At 44.3% G+C, this 13,774-nt stretch overlaps 1 protein-coding gene across 8 annotated transcripts in view; it reads right to left on the reverse strand.

The window, feature by feature from the left end:
* bin1a (bridging integrator 1a) overlaps positions 1–13,774 on the reverse strand; it is a 125,572-nt gene that overhangs the window by 29,407 nt on the left and 82,391 nt on the right. For all 8 annotated transcript variants that reach the window (XM_080199500.1, XM_080199503.1, XM_080199502.1 and 5 more), the window contains 2 exons: positions 13,635–13,720; positions 3,830–3,971 (listed from right to left, as the gene is read on the reverse strand). In XM_080199500.1, the coding sequence (XP_080055626.1) occupies positions 3,830–3,971; positions 13,635–13,720 (228 nt within the window). The remainder of the gene's footprint in view (positions 1–3,829; positions 3,972–13,634; positions 13,721–13,774) is intronic.

The raw sequence follows: 13,774 nt of genomic DNA on the forward strand, positions 1-13,774 counted from the left end.
AGGAGAACCGGTGGATGTGGTCTTTCTTGATTTTCAGAAGGCGTTTGACAAGGTACCTCACAAGAGGTTATTGCAGAAGGTAACGGGGCATGGAGTTGGGGGTAGGGTGTTAGCGTGGATAGAGGATTGGTTGTCAAATAGGAGGCAGAGAGTGGGGGTTAATGGGTGCTATTCGGATTGGCGGTTGGTGACTAGTGGAGTGCCCCAGGGGTCGGTGCTGGGGCCTCAGCTATTTACCATTTATATAGATGATCTGGAGGAGGGAACCGAGTGTATGGTGTCGAAATTTGCTGATGACACCACGATTGGTGGAACGGCAAATTGCGCGGAGGGTGTGGAGAGTCTGCAGAAGGATCTAGATAGGCTGGACGAATGGGCCAGGAACTGGCAAATGGAATTTAATGTTGGCAAGTGCGAGGTGGTCCACTTTGGTAGGAATAATGGTAGGAAGGACTATTACTTTCGTGGCGAAAAACTGCAGCAGGCGACGGTGCAGAGGGACCTCGGGGTCCTTGTGCATGAGTCGCAAAAACCCAGCCTGCAGGTGGTCAGGAAGGCTAATGGGATGCTGGCCTTCATAGCGAGGGGGATTGAATATAAAAGTAGGGAGGTCTTGCTGCAGCTGTATAGGGCATTGGTGAGGCCGCAGCTGGAGTACTATGTGCAGTTTTGGTCGCCGTACTTACGCAAGGATATTTTGGCCTTGGAGGGAGTGCAGAGGAGGTTTACTAGGCTGATACCCGAGTTGAGGGGGTTGAGCTATGAGGAGAGGCTGAATAAACTAGGCTTGTACTCATTAGAGTTTAGAAGAATGAGGGGAGATCTCATTGAGACATATAAGATGATGAATGGGATGGATAGGATAGAGGTGGAGAGAGTCTTCCCGCTCAGAAAGGACAGTAGGACTAGGGGGCACAGCCTCAAGATAAAGGGGGGGCGGTTTAGAACGGAGTTGAGGAGGAACTTCTTCACTCAAAGGGTGGTGAATCTCTGGAATTCTCTGCCCGTTGAGGTGGTGGAGGCTGCCTCGCTAAATATTTTTAAGACGCGGGTTGATGGATTTTTGATAAGCGAGGGGATTAAGGGTTATGGGGAGAGGGCGGGAATGTGGAACTGAGCCACGACAGATCAGCCATGATCTTATTGAATGGCGGGGCAGGCTCGAAGGGCTAGATGGCCTACTCCTGCTCCTATTTCTTATGTTCTCATGTTCTTATGTTCTTATACACCTCTATGAATTCTCTCCTCAACTTACTCTGCTCCAGAGAAAACTAGTCCTGCCTAAGCAATCTTAGCACAGTACTACGTATTTTCCTTGTCTCCACGTTAAGTGGATATGGAGCATGGGAGAAGGTACACAACATCAACCCTTCATTTTAAAAACATCAGATCCATCTTCTCCACCTGTTTTTTTTTAAACCAGAATAAACAAATGTCCTTATCCATTAACAAGTGGTGATAAACAAAAATCTTTTGCAGCCTCCATGAACTCACTGGTACCCACTGAGCCACAGCCAATATTTACTCACATTACCTCTGGTTCTTTTGCCAATCGCCTTAAACCAGTTCCCTCAGCTTCCTGATTCTCTTGCCACTGGAATCAGTTTACTCCCTTGTCTATTTTATCAAAATCTTACAATCATGAACTCTGAGGAAATTTCCCCTTTAGCAAGGGTAGAAAAAAAAGTTACATCAACCCCACTAATCGTGAACCACAGTACAAAATAAGGACATGGTCAATCCATCAGTGAAATCATGAGTTCAAATAATGTACACTCGTGTTCAGGAAACAAAACTTATAAGACAGAAGGGGAAGTCCTAGGTTACAGTTGACTGGAGAATACTTCATACAGCCATTGGTGATAAACCAAGCAAGACACCAAGTACACTCTTACATAAATCATCCCTCATCATTCAAACCTGCGTGGTTATAAATTAAAAACCGCATTTTCAGCAAGTGTCTTTCAAGTTGAATAGTTGTAAAACTGTATTCATGCTTTGAGCAAGGGTTACACAATTAAATAAACCTTTACACCATACATAGGCCATTCAACCCTAACAAACAATGCTGGTGTTTATGATGTACATCTCACCCACAACCTTCCACTGCTTTCTTCCCCATGTTCCCATTCTACATATCTCTTCCCAAGGTAATTATATAAATGCTGGTCGAGCCAGCAAGGCCCACATCCCATGAATGAATTTAAAAAATATACATCAATGCCATTTGCCTCAGCTCCCATGTTGCAGAGAATCCCACATTTTCACCATTCTTGGCAGATTTCAATTGGCAAGGCCCAAGTCACTGAAGGGGCCAAAAGATTTTTTATTTGAACTGCACCCAAAGGTATGGCTTAGTATTCAATGGCAACTCTGGAAGCAATTAGATGGTTTTACTCAATTACTGGAGTAAGCCACATGGGACCATCCTGCAGCAGAGGCTCAACACCTTGAGAGAGTGTGGCAAACATGGGTGGGGGCACAGTTTATAAACTCCCAAGATTATCCTTCCCACCAGGATCATACAGTGGTAAAGATGCCAATTTGGGTTGGATATTGTCCATGCCAAAGGGGTTGGAACTCTGGAGTGTGGAGGTACAAATATATTACAAGAAAACCATTCAGGGGAAAGACTAGGAAGTAGTTCTTCACACAAAAGGATGGCAGAAATCCATAGTCTATGAAACCAAGATGGGCAAGTTAAGGTAAACATCAGGTTTGAAAAAAAAACTGGATAGAGGAGCATGCTTGAGGGGCTGAATGGCCTCCTTCTGTTCTTTCTTTGGTTAAGCAGGCAAGTCTCATCTCCTTTGCTAGCACTCTCACAAATCAAACAGATGGTAGAATGGGACGCATGGCAAAAAAGAATAAAAAATGCATATTTTAACTTGCTTTCAATCCTCTCAAGCGTCAAAATACAATTGGAGATTCATTTATTCAAATTAATATTAGCCATTTTTAATTCAAGATAGCAAATTAATCCATGCAGGGCTAGTGGAACCAAATGACACACATCTAATCAGCTATTTATACTTTTCACATGCTAATCTCTCTGCAGCCAGCTCAGGCTTCATGCCATCATCTAAAATTACCAAATCCTTATCCACCGTAACAACTGGGATTCATTCTCCATTTATAATAAGCAGGCTAACCTTCACTAACAGTCACACACTACTTTGTCCCCGTCATACACAAAAAGAAACAACTGTAGCAAGCTCTACATTTTAATCATAAAAGGGTTTCGTCCAAATCCCTCAGTGGGTTTATTAGTGGTCATCTTGATATTCAAGGCACCTCACTCACCATCACTCTGCTTTACTTTAACAAAAATCACTGATCATAAAATCACAGATCATTTTCCCACCTTCCAATGCATGGGACATTACAGTCATGCAATGGAGAAGGCTGAATTAAGTGCAATAGGGCAATGTTTCAGTTAAAAGTTTTACAGGCAACTCTCATCAGGTACACTCAATCCTCAAAGGAAAACAGTTTAGCAGAATACAAACAATTTTGATGATCTGGTACCACACTCAGCACAAGTATAATCAGCAAATGGCTTAAGAATTGGAGAGACTGCTTATTCACTGGCCAGTATAAAGCAAAACCCACAAATTTTATACAATGATGAACAAAGTTCAGATGTTCTCATTACAGCTGCAAAATTCCAAACCAAACCATTCCACTCCCTGCATTCCATCACAATTCCCAACCACCAATACATATCCTTAGTGTTGATGCACTGAAAACTTTAACACCAATTACTAGATTGAAGAATATAATCAGGAGACAGCATGCCATCACAAAGACAACTGACGAACTACATTACCTGGGATGGCGACTTTGGCATAGGAGGGACATGTGGTGCGGGAGAGGTTGCAGGTACATGGTTGTCATTCTTTGTCGTGGGACTGCCTGGAGGAGACTCTTCCACTGCTGGTGATGCAGACTTCTCTGGTTTCACAGGGGTACTGTTGGAACAACACAACTCTTTAAAATTCACAATATAATGCTCACTAGAATAGAGTGAGCATACGTACAACTGATGCAGTATAATGTGGGTAAACGTGAGGTTATCCACTTCGGTAGTAATAATGGGAAGGCAGATTATCTGAATGGGTGCAAACTGAGAGGGGTGGGTACTCAGTGACACCCTGGCACCCTTGTGCATCAGTTGCTGAAAGTAAGCGCGCAGGTACAGCAGGCAGTGAAGAACGCAAATGGTATGTTAGCCACAGAGAGAGGATGAGAATATAGGAGTAGGGATGTTTCACTGCAACTGTATAGAGTGCTGGTGAAGCCGCACCTGGAATGCGTGTGCAGCAGCTTTGGTGTCCTTACCTGAGGAACGACATTGTTGCTACAGAGGGAAGGCAGCAAAGGTTGACCAGGCAGATTCCTGGGATGGCAGGACGGTCATATGAGGAGAAACTAATTCACTTAGAATTATGTTCTAGAAGAGTGAGACGAGATCTTTAATTCCAACAATATTACACAGGTTAGATTCAGAAAGAATGGTAGTGGTGGTGTTGTTTTGGGGTGGGGGGGGGGGGGGGGGCTGTGTGTGTGTGTGTGTGTGTGTGTGTGTGTGTGTGTGTGTGTGTATATATATGGGGTGGGGGGAGCGGTTCCAGTACTAGGGGCCAAAGTTTGAGGACAGGTGGTAAACTTTTTATGGCTGTGTTGAGGAGAAATTTCTTCAAAGTGGTGAATGCATGGAATTCACTTCCTCAGAAAATAAGAGGCCAAAACATCGAGAGATTTAAAGGAGGAATGAGAAATAGCTCTTGGAGCTAAAAGGATCAAAGGATATCAAAGCCAAAGGGTATGGGGAAGAAAACAACAAAACAGAAGATGTACTAAAGCAGGTGTACTGGAAGTAAGGAAATAAAATGGAGGTTACAATCTGAAATTATTGAACTCATGTCAAGTACAGAACGTTGTAAAGTGCCTAATTAAAGATGTGCTGCTGTTTCTCAAGTTTACACTGAGTTTCACTGGAACAGTGCAGAGGACCATGGACAGAAACGTCAGCCTGAGAGCAAGGTGAAGAATTAGAATTCAGAATCGGCATCACGGTTGTGGACCAGGGAAAGATGTTCTGAAAAGCAGTCATCCAATCTGCATGATGTGTTCGATACAAAGGAGACCACACTTTAAGCAGCGAGTACAATATGCTGGATGAAGCATGCAAGCCATGAAAGGATTCCTCACTTTCCACCTCAGCAGCCCAACAGACTGTTTTCCACCATTGTTACTAACTCCAGCATGATGTCCACATCGCCCTCCCACTTTTAGCATTCCCATATGCTCCCTCCATGATATCCTGGTCCACTCCTCAGTCAACCCCAACACTCTGTCCTTTTCCTGCAGCACTCATTAATGCAAACGCAACACCTGCCACCATTTCCACACTCTCCTCCAAAGTGTACAAAGCCTCAAACACGCCTTCCAGGTGAAGCAGAGATTTGCATATACTTTTAACCCAGTATGTTCTAATCATTGCTCAAAATGCAATCTCCTCCACGTTGGCTGAGACCAACAGCAGATTGCAAAACACTCTAGACCACAGGAACGACAGAGCTTCAAGGAGCCTGCAATTTTAATTCTCCACCTAGATTTAAAAGATCAGGCAGGTGCCAAAAATGTAGTGACGTACTTAATACCACTTAATCAGGTTAGCAGCAACAGGTCATTAAAAAAATTACAGCACTTTTCGTAATTGCAACCACACGTCATGGGTCATCACCTTATTGAGAATTGTTAATAGCACTCAAGGACAGAGATGGCAACAATGTTGAACATATGGTGCATGAAATAACCAAATGGACTTGGAATTTAGGTGCTCAGGTCTTCCATTATCCATCTGGCTTCTACAAACCAGAGGTCATTTAAAAGACTGTTGCAGTGTCCTAACTTCTACCAAGACCCATTGACCCAGCATCTCATGTTCACTGATCTACACTGGCTCTCGCTCAAGCCAGAGTCTCAATTTCAAAAATCTCATCCTTTCCTCTGGGATGCAGCATTTGTATTTTTTTTATTCTGGCAAGACGAACATTTGTTGCCCATCCTGAGAGTCCACCACCTTGCTGCGGGTCTGCAGTGACACAGCGTCAGGCAAGGGTGCCAGACTGAGTGCTGTGTAGCAGATGGGATTCAGTCATGGCCAGCGTTACTAACTTTCAATTCAGACTTTTTTTAAAAAATGAGCTGTCTTGACAAACACATGAATAGGATGGGAATAGAGGGATATGGTACCTGGCAGGATAGGTGGTTTTAGTTCAGACAGGCAGCATAGCGGGTGCAGCCTAAGGGCCTGTTCTGGTGCTGTAATTTTCTTTGTTGTGGTGGGATTTGAATCTGAGTTCCAGAGCAATAGGCTAGGCCTCTGATTACTAGTTCATTTGACATTATAAAAATGTATGAACCTGGGCTCCCAGTGAAGCTGTTCAATATTAAACAATGCACTGAAGCTGTCTTACAGGTCGATGATCACTGACTGAAATCAGCCAAGATAGTTGCAGCCCTCAGTGACTCATGATGGAGATCAGTCACCCATGAGTTGCGCTAACAGTTCTGGCAAAATTGAACTGAAACCAAATAAACACTCAGCAGAGCCCAATATTCAAAAAACTATTACAGTCAATTGAATCAAGTGCAGTATAGGTTTTGTGTGCAAGAGCACAAAGAAGTGGCCCATGTCAGCATTTCCAGGAGGATAATGCAGTTTGTTTTCTTTAGGAACAGTCTTTAGTGTGCCATCTCAATACACAAGGAGAGAGAGAGAGAGAGAGAGACTGACTGTTTACACACCTTACAGTATCAGGATGCGTCAGAAATGTTTTATAACCAAAGTAATCACCGGTGTTGGAATGTAGAAAACAGCAGCCAATTTGCACACAGTAAACTCTCCAAACAGCAAGGCAAAATGACCTAAACTGCCTTTGCTGCTGATTGTGGAACAAATAGTGACCTGGTAAGTTCCCTGCTCTTCAAAATACTGCTGTGGAAGCTTTTATCTGAGTGACAGGCAGGATCCTGGTCCACCATCTCAGCCAGAAGATGGTACCTGTGACAATGCAGCAGACTTCCATCTCAATCCATTCCAGGTTTTACCGGAACAAGTTGCTGGTCTATCATCGGACACTTGTAGCTTGAGGGACCACGCCACACCAAGCATGGCTGATCAGGAGCTCCTGCTCTTACCACCAGCCACTGGCTTATGGAAGGATTTTGCAGGTCGATACTTAATCGATTGGCCACGTTATGGTTGCACCTTCCTTGGCCATCAAATCCTGGGTGGGAGTCTAACCTGGAGCTACTGACTCAGAGGTTGGGACACTACTCACCCACTGGGCCACAAGACCTCCATTCTCCTCCTGACATCAATTCAATCTAAAATAAAGCCTTAGATTATTAAAATATCCAAACGGGAATTCAATAAAGAATCACACAGGAAGTCTAAGTGTCAAGAAGGTTTCTACATAAGGGAAAAAGAAGAAACATAAGAACATAAGAACATAAGAAATAGGAGCAGGAGTAGGCCATCCAGCCCTTCGAGCCTGCCCCGCCATTCAATAAGATCATGGCTGATCTGTCGCTGCTCAGTTCCACTTTCCCGCCCTCTCCCCATAACCCTTAATCCCCTCTCCTATCAAAAACCCATCAACCCGCGTCTTAAAAATATTTAGCGAGGCAGCCTCCACCACTTCAACGGGCAGAGAATTCCAGAGATTCACCACCCTTTGAGTGAAGAAGTTCCTCCTCAACTCCGTTCTAAACCGTCCCCCTTTTATCTTGAGGCTGTGCCCCCTAGTCCTATTGTCTTTTTTGAGCGGGAAGAGTCTTTCCACCTCTATCCTATCCATCCCATTCATCATCTTATACGTCTCAATGAGATCTCCCCTCATTCTTCTAAACTCTAACGAGTACAAGCCCAGTTTATTCAGCCTCTCCTCATAGCTCAACCCCCTCAACTCCGGTATCAGCCTAGTAAACCTCCTCTGCACTCCCTCCAAGGCCAAAATATCTTTGCGCAGGTGCGGCGCCCAAAAATGCACACAGTACTCCAGTTGCGGCCTCACCAATGCCCTATACAGCTGCAGCAAGACCTCCCTACTTTTATATTCAATCCCCTTCGCTATGAAGGCCAGCATCCCATTCGCCTTCCTGACCACCTGCTGCACCTGCAAGCTGGGTTTTTGCGACTCATGCACAAGGACCCCGAGGTCCCTCTGTACCGTCGCCTGCTGCAGTTTTTCGCCTCGTAAGTAATAGTCCTTCCTACCATTTTTCCTACCAAAGTGGACCACCTCACACTTGCCAACATTAAATTCCATTTGCCATTTCCTGACCAATCCACACAAGTCAACTAGCTCCAACTAAACCACCACAAACGTCAGCACAAACCTTCGAACAGGCCGACAACCTGCCTTCTTCACCTTCAGGTAATTGCTTCTGACAGATCTGCTTGGGGTCAGGGAAGGAAAGAAATGAAATAAAAGAAGCTGGTACAAACTGATGGAGAACTGTCCTCATTTTCCAGGGTGTAAGAATTGCTTTTGTTCCAAACAGCTCATCCTTCCCAAAGCGCCTACCCTTAAACTTCGCACAGCTGGGCATCAAATCTTACATCGCACTGTGCTCAGTAAACTATTCAGGAATGAAATCACTCGCCTGTCACACAAAGGGCAGTGAAACGCTCAAACAAACTCTCTTTTCCAAACGGTTCTGGTGTTCAATTAAAACTAGAGACTGAAGATTGAATTTTTTTTTATTACAATGGTAAGTATGGATTGAAACTGGGGAAATGGAATTGAAACAAATCGGCCATGACTTGATGGAATGGCAGAACAGGCTCAAGCAGCTGATCCTTGATGCTTTGCGAAAAGAGGCCAAAATGAACACCTGCTTCGTGGCCCAAGTGAAACGTGGTCAAGTTGATGGACAGTGATTGAACCCATTAATAGGTGGATTTGTCAAAGCTCTTCAGTACATAATATAAGGTCAGATTAAGATCCGCATGACTGATCTTCTGCTTTTAGTGGCAGAGTGTTATGTACAAGAAACGCTTGGGCAAAGAAATAAGCAGCAATAACAAGTTTATGCACAAGTAATTAAAGTGTTACTTTAATGCTTAGGGCAATGAGTAGAGGGATCCTCTAACTATAATATGCAAAGCTAACTGTTAATTAAACTTGCTCTAAAGAGAAACAGCTTTGAAGTAAACAACAGATAAAAGCAAATTACTGCGAGTGCTAGAATTTGAAACCAGAAAATGCTGGAAAATCTCAGGAGACTTGGCAGCATCTGTAAGGAGAGAAAAGAGCTGGCGCTGAGTCCAGATGTCCCTTTGTCAAAGCTTTGACTAAGTAAAGTAGTAAACAACTGCTTACATGATGTCTTTATCCAGCACATGCATCCTTGATGTCGGGAAATTTTTGGTGTGAGAAAGGAGAAAAGTGTTCTTCAGGGGACTCAAAAGGCAAAAAGCCGGAGCTGCATGTGAATCAAGTCTATCTACCAAATGCCCCATGTTTAGTGTTGCGTTGTGAACCACAGGCAGAAGGAAGTTTATGAACTGTTAACATGCAGCCGGCAGAATCCAGAGATTTATACGCCAGCTTTCTGGGTGTGCACTCTCCTCCCTCCCTTCAAAAGGGGCAGCACGGCAGCACAGTGTGGGGTGGCACAGTAGCTAGTACTGCTGCTTCACAGCTCCAGGGTCCTGGGTTCAATTCTCAGCTCAAGTCACTGTCTGTGTGGAATTTGCATATTCTCCTCGTGTCTGCGTGGGTTTCCTCCGGGTACTCTGGTTTCCTCCCACAGTCCAGAAGATATGTGGGTTAGGTTAATTGGCCATGCTAAGAAATTGCCCCTTAGTGTCCAGGGTAGCCGAGGTTAGAGGGATTAATGGGTATAATATGTAAGGATATGCGGGTAGAGCCTGGGTGGGACGGTGTTCGGTGCAGACTTGACAGGCCGAAGGGCCTCCTTCTGCACTGTGGTGTTCTATGAAAACTACTAAAATGGTTGCACCCTGAACTCATCTTTCCTCTTGACATCAGGTACCAGGGCAACACAGTGGTTACCACTGCTGGCTCACAGTGCCAGGGACCCAGAATCGATTCCCGGCTTGGATCACTGACTGTGCCAATTTTGCACATTCTCCCTGTGTTTGTGTGGGTTTCCACCCACAGTCCAAAGCTGTGCAGGTTAGGTGGACTGGCCATGCTCAATTGTTCATCAGTCAGAGGGATTAGCGGGGTAAATAAAAACAATTTCAATCTCCCACAGATTACAATCTTTAAAACACAATTAAAAGCCATCCCTGCACGCCACCCACCACCCCCACCCCCGCCCATCCACCACCCCTCCCAATTCAAGACAAACAGATAGGACAAATTGCCTTTTAGGTTAGCCTTGCAGAGAAAGTTGAAATGAAATACAGATTTCACTGTCTCCGAGCACCAGTCTCAGTCTGACATATTCTCATTAACATGATACTTGAGAAGACGTGGTTGAAACAGCTGAACTCTCAAAAGCTCGATAGGGATGGGGGCCCGAGTGGGATTGTGGTTGGTGCAGGCTCAATGGGCTGAGTAATCTCCTTCTCCACTGTAGAGATTCTACCTTCAGCTTTCCTCATTTTATTCTGGATTTCCAAGAGAAGTTTTCTTGCCTCCTTCAGCTAGTGTCATGTTAAGTGCAAGCCTCCTTACTGAAATATCATTCAGCAGCTTTCAGAACCAAAAAAATCCCCTGCACTTAAGCCAACCAACCAGCAATCAAACATTGGCTAATGGCACTGCGGAAGTCAACAAGAATGTGAATAAGCCAGCGAGCAGGTAGTTTCCTCAGCTCAACAACTTCCTGCTGAGAAGCCAGTGAAAGATTGCCACAGATCCCAAGTCATACAAGAGACCCATCTACAAACATTTTGGCTCAAAATCATAACCACATGGGTTACAAGCCACAGTTTTCTGCAGCATTACAGTCAAGTGATGTAATCCTTCAGAAGGCAATCTGATAACGAGTGTGCATGATGTGGTGTGACAAAACTGTACAATCAGGAAACATGACTCTGAGCATGCTACCAGCAGTTCAAAACTGACTTAAAGCTACAGGCAAATTTCCCACAATATGGGTCAGAGTCAAAGGTTGCACTGGAGTATAGGACTGCAGAGCAAGTCTACTGAAAAGCACGCATGTCCCTTTAAGCTAAATGCAACAATGCTTAGAAAAGTTTCCATCAAGATTAACATAGCAAAGGCACAGGGTAACTGGATGCCAGACTAGCACAGAATTTTAAATCTGGCTTCTAAAGATATTTTAAAGAGATGGGTAGTCAAATTCTTCATACATAGAACTTTCTAGGGGTTCTCTATATAATAGAAGGGATAGGAAAGCAGAAATCGTTCAAGAAGTGCTTGAATTTGCATACAGAGAAGTGGTGCCAAATGTCCACCACACCTGTTATATTAGAGGTGTTTCATTTCCTGACAGAAGACGCAATGACATTAAAACTGTTCCACGGCAGGTTATCTGTAGCCCACAAGATAATCTGATCAAGTGAGCTCAACATGCATTTCACTTCAAGAGTTATTATGGCACAATAGGCCATTCAGCCCATCAGGTGCATACAAGCCTTCTGCACAGCAATCCAGTCAGTCCTGTTCCCTCACTCCATCCCCATTTCCACTCAAGTCTATTTGTCTCAATGCCCATCTCACATTTTGAAATCGTTGATATTCTCCGCCTCTGTATCCACTCTACAGAAAAGATGTGGACAGCCCTTCAGTGATGTTTACAACATAGCTTAAAAAAACCAAACATGGCTCCAAAAGCCTTCTCATAACTAAACTCTGACCAGGGTGGTGCAGGAGCGCAGTGGTAAGCACTGCTGCCTCTCAGCACCAGGAACCTGGGTTTGATTCCTGCTCGGGTCACTGCCTGTGTGAAGTTTGCACATTCTCCCTGTGTCTGCATGGGTTTCTTCCAGGAGCTCAGGTTTCCTCCCACAGGCCAAAGGTGTGCAGGTTAGGTGAATTGGCCATGCTAAATTGCCCCTTAGTGTCAGGGGGACTAGCTATGGTAAATGCATGGGGTTATGGGAATGGGGACTGGGTGGGATTGTGGTTGGTGCAGACTTGATGGGCTGAATTGTTTCCTTCTGCACTGTAGGATCCTATGACTTCTATTTCTTTGGGCAAAACTGCCACGCAAGTCATTATTAATCACAGTTTTACATAATGCATTAAACAGATGGATAAGTGAACTGAGTGGGATGCAAGGTTTCATGCATTAAATTGGTCACTTTTCATAAAGATTCCTGAAGCACCAGGTCCAAATCACCTGGAAGTGGGAAATCGTATTTTTTGAAATGTTAGAGTATTAATCATCTTAAAGTTAGAAAAATCAAGGGTATGAATTGCAGCTATCTAGAATATAATTATAGAATCTATTTGCAAATGCTGAAGCAGGGCTTTCTTGCAACTGAACAGTTTTGATGCTTTTGTTCACAATTATCCACTGTGATGGAAACAAATCTGGGCTGGTAGAGGTCCAGTACATCAGAGCGCACACAGGCAACGTTTAATGACTAGGACTTTTCCCCATGCTGTCTGGTCTTCCTGTATGTCATACGGAGAAGCAAAAGTAAACTAAAGCTTTCTACATCATTACTTTCTACCTTCCCAACTGCCCCCTCAAACTGCCATGTGTCTGTAACCACTCAAATATCCCACCAAGCAGCATACCCCAGGCTACAATATAAGACACACTTATAAGCACTTATCAGGAGGTCCTCAAAGCTGCTTAGGGACAGTCTTTCAGATAAAACAGGAAGCAGAGGCCCATCTGGCCTCCCACACAGAGATTAAAAGGCGTTATGGCACTATTTCAAAAAGTATCCTGACTAACATGTGTCCCTCAATTTATCACAAAACAGATTATCTGGTCATTGGCACACTGCTGTCTGTCTGTGGGAGCTTGCAATGGAAATTTCTGGAGGGGCAGCAGGGTGGCACAGTGGTTAGCACTGCTGCCTCACAGCACCAGGGACCTGGGTTCAATTCCAGCCTTGGTCACTGTCTGTGTGAAGTTTGCACACTCTCCCCGTGTCTGTGTGGGTTTCCTCCCACAGTCCAAAGGTGTGCAGGTTAGGTTGATTGGACATGCTACATTGTCCCTCATATCAGGGAGATTAGCAGGGTAAATATGAGGGGTTACAAGTCTGGGTGGGATTGTGTTTGGTGCAGATGTGATATGCCAAATGGCCTCCTTCTGCACTGTCGGGATTCTATGATACTGGTTGTTGGGTTTCCTACATTACAACAATGATTATACTTCACTGCCTGCAGAGCACTTTAGGACATCCTGGAAGGTGTTGTATAAAATGCAAGTCTGCCATTTCTTTTTTTAAAACCAGGTCAATGGAAGTGGGAACCCCATCCCTCAATGCAGTGCCTGAAGACAAGGTCAACTACCTCAGAGGAGCAAGCACACACAGTGGCAAGTTTAGCAACTGAGGCAAGAGACCTGTTTATATTTTCAAAGATTCAAAATATAAAAACATTCCAAAGTAATCTTCAGACTTTTTTTAAACAAAAGAGATGTTACATAAAACTAACCTCTGTGCTCCCTTGACTGGTGTCACGGACTTGCCCACGTGTTGGTTTTCCAGTTGATTCATTGTTTCACCTAGATTTTGGTTCAACTGTGGAAGGGGAGAAATAAAAACAGTGTTCAGGATGGAGAGCATCACAACTAG

The sequence above is a fragment of the Carcharhinus amblyrhynchos genome, chromosome 11, assembly GCF_965287045.1.
Source record: "Carcharhinus amblyrhynchos chromosome 11, sCarAmb.v2.hapA, whole genome shotgun sequence".
Classification (NCBI taxonomy): domain Eukaryota; kingdom Metazoa; phylum Chordata; class Chondrichthyes; order Carcharhiniformes; family Carcharhinidae; genus Carcharhinus; species Carcharhinus amblyrhynchos.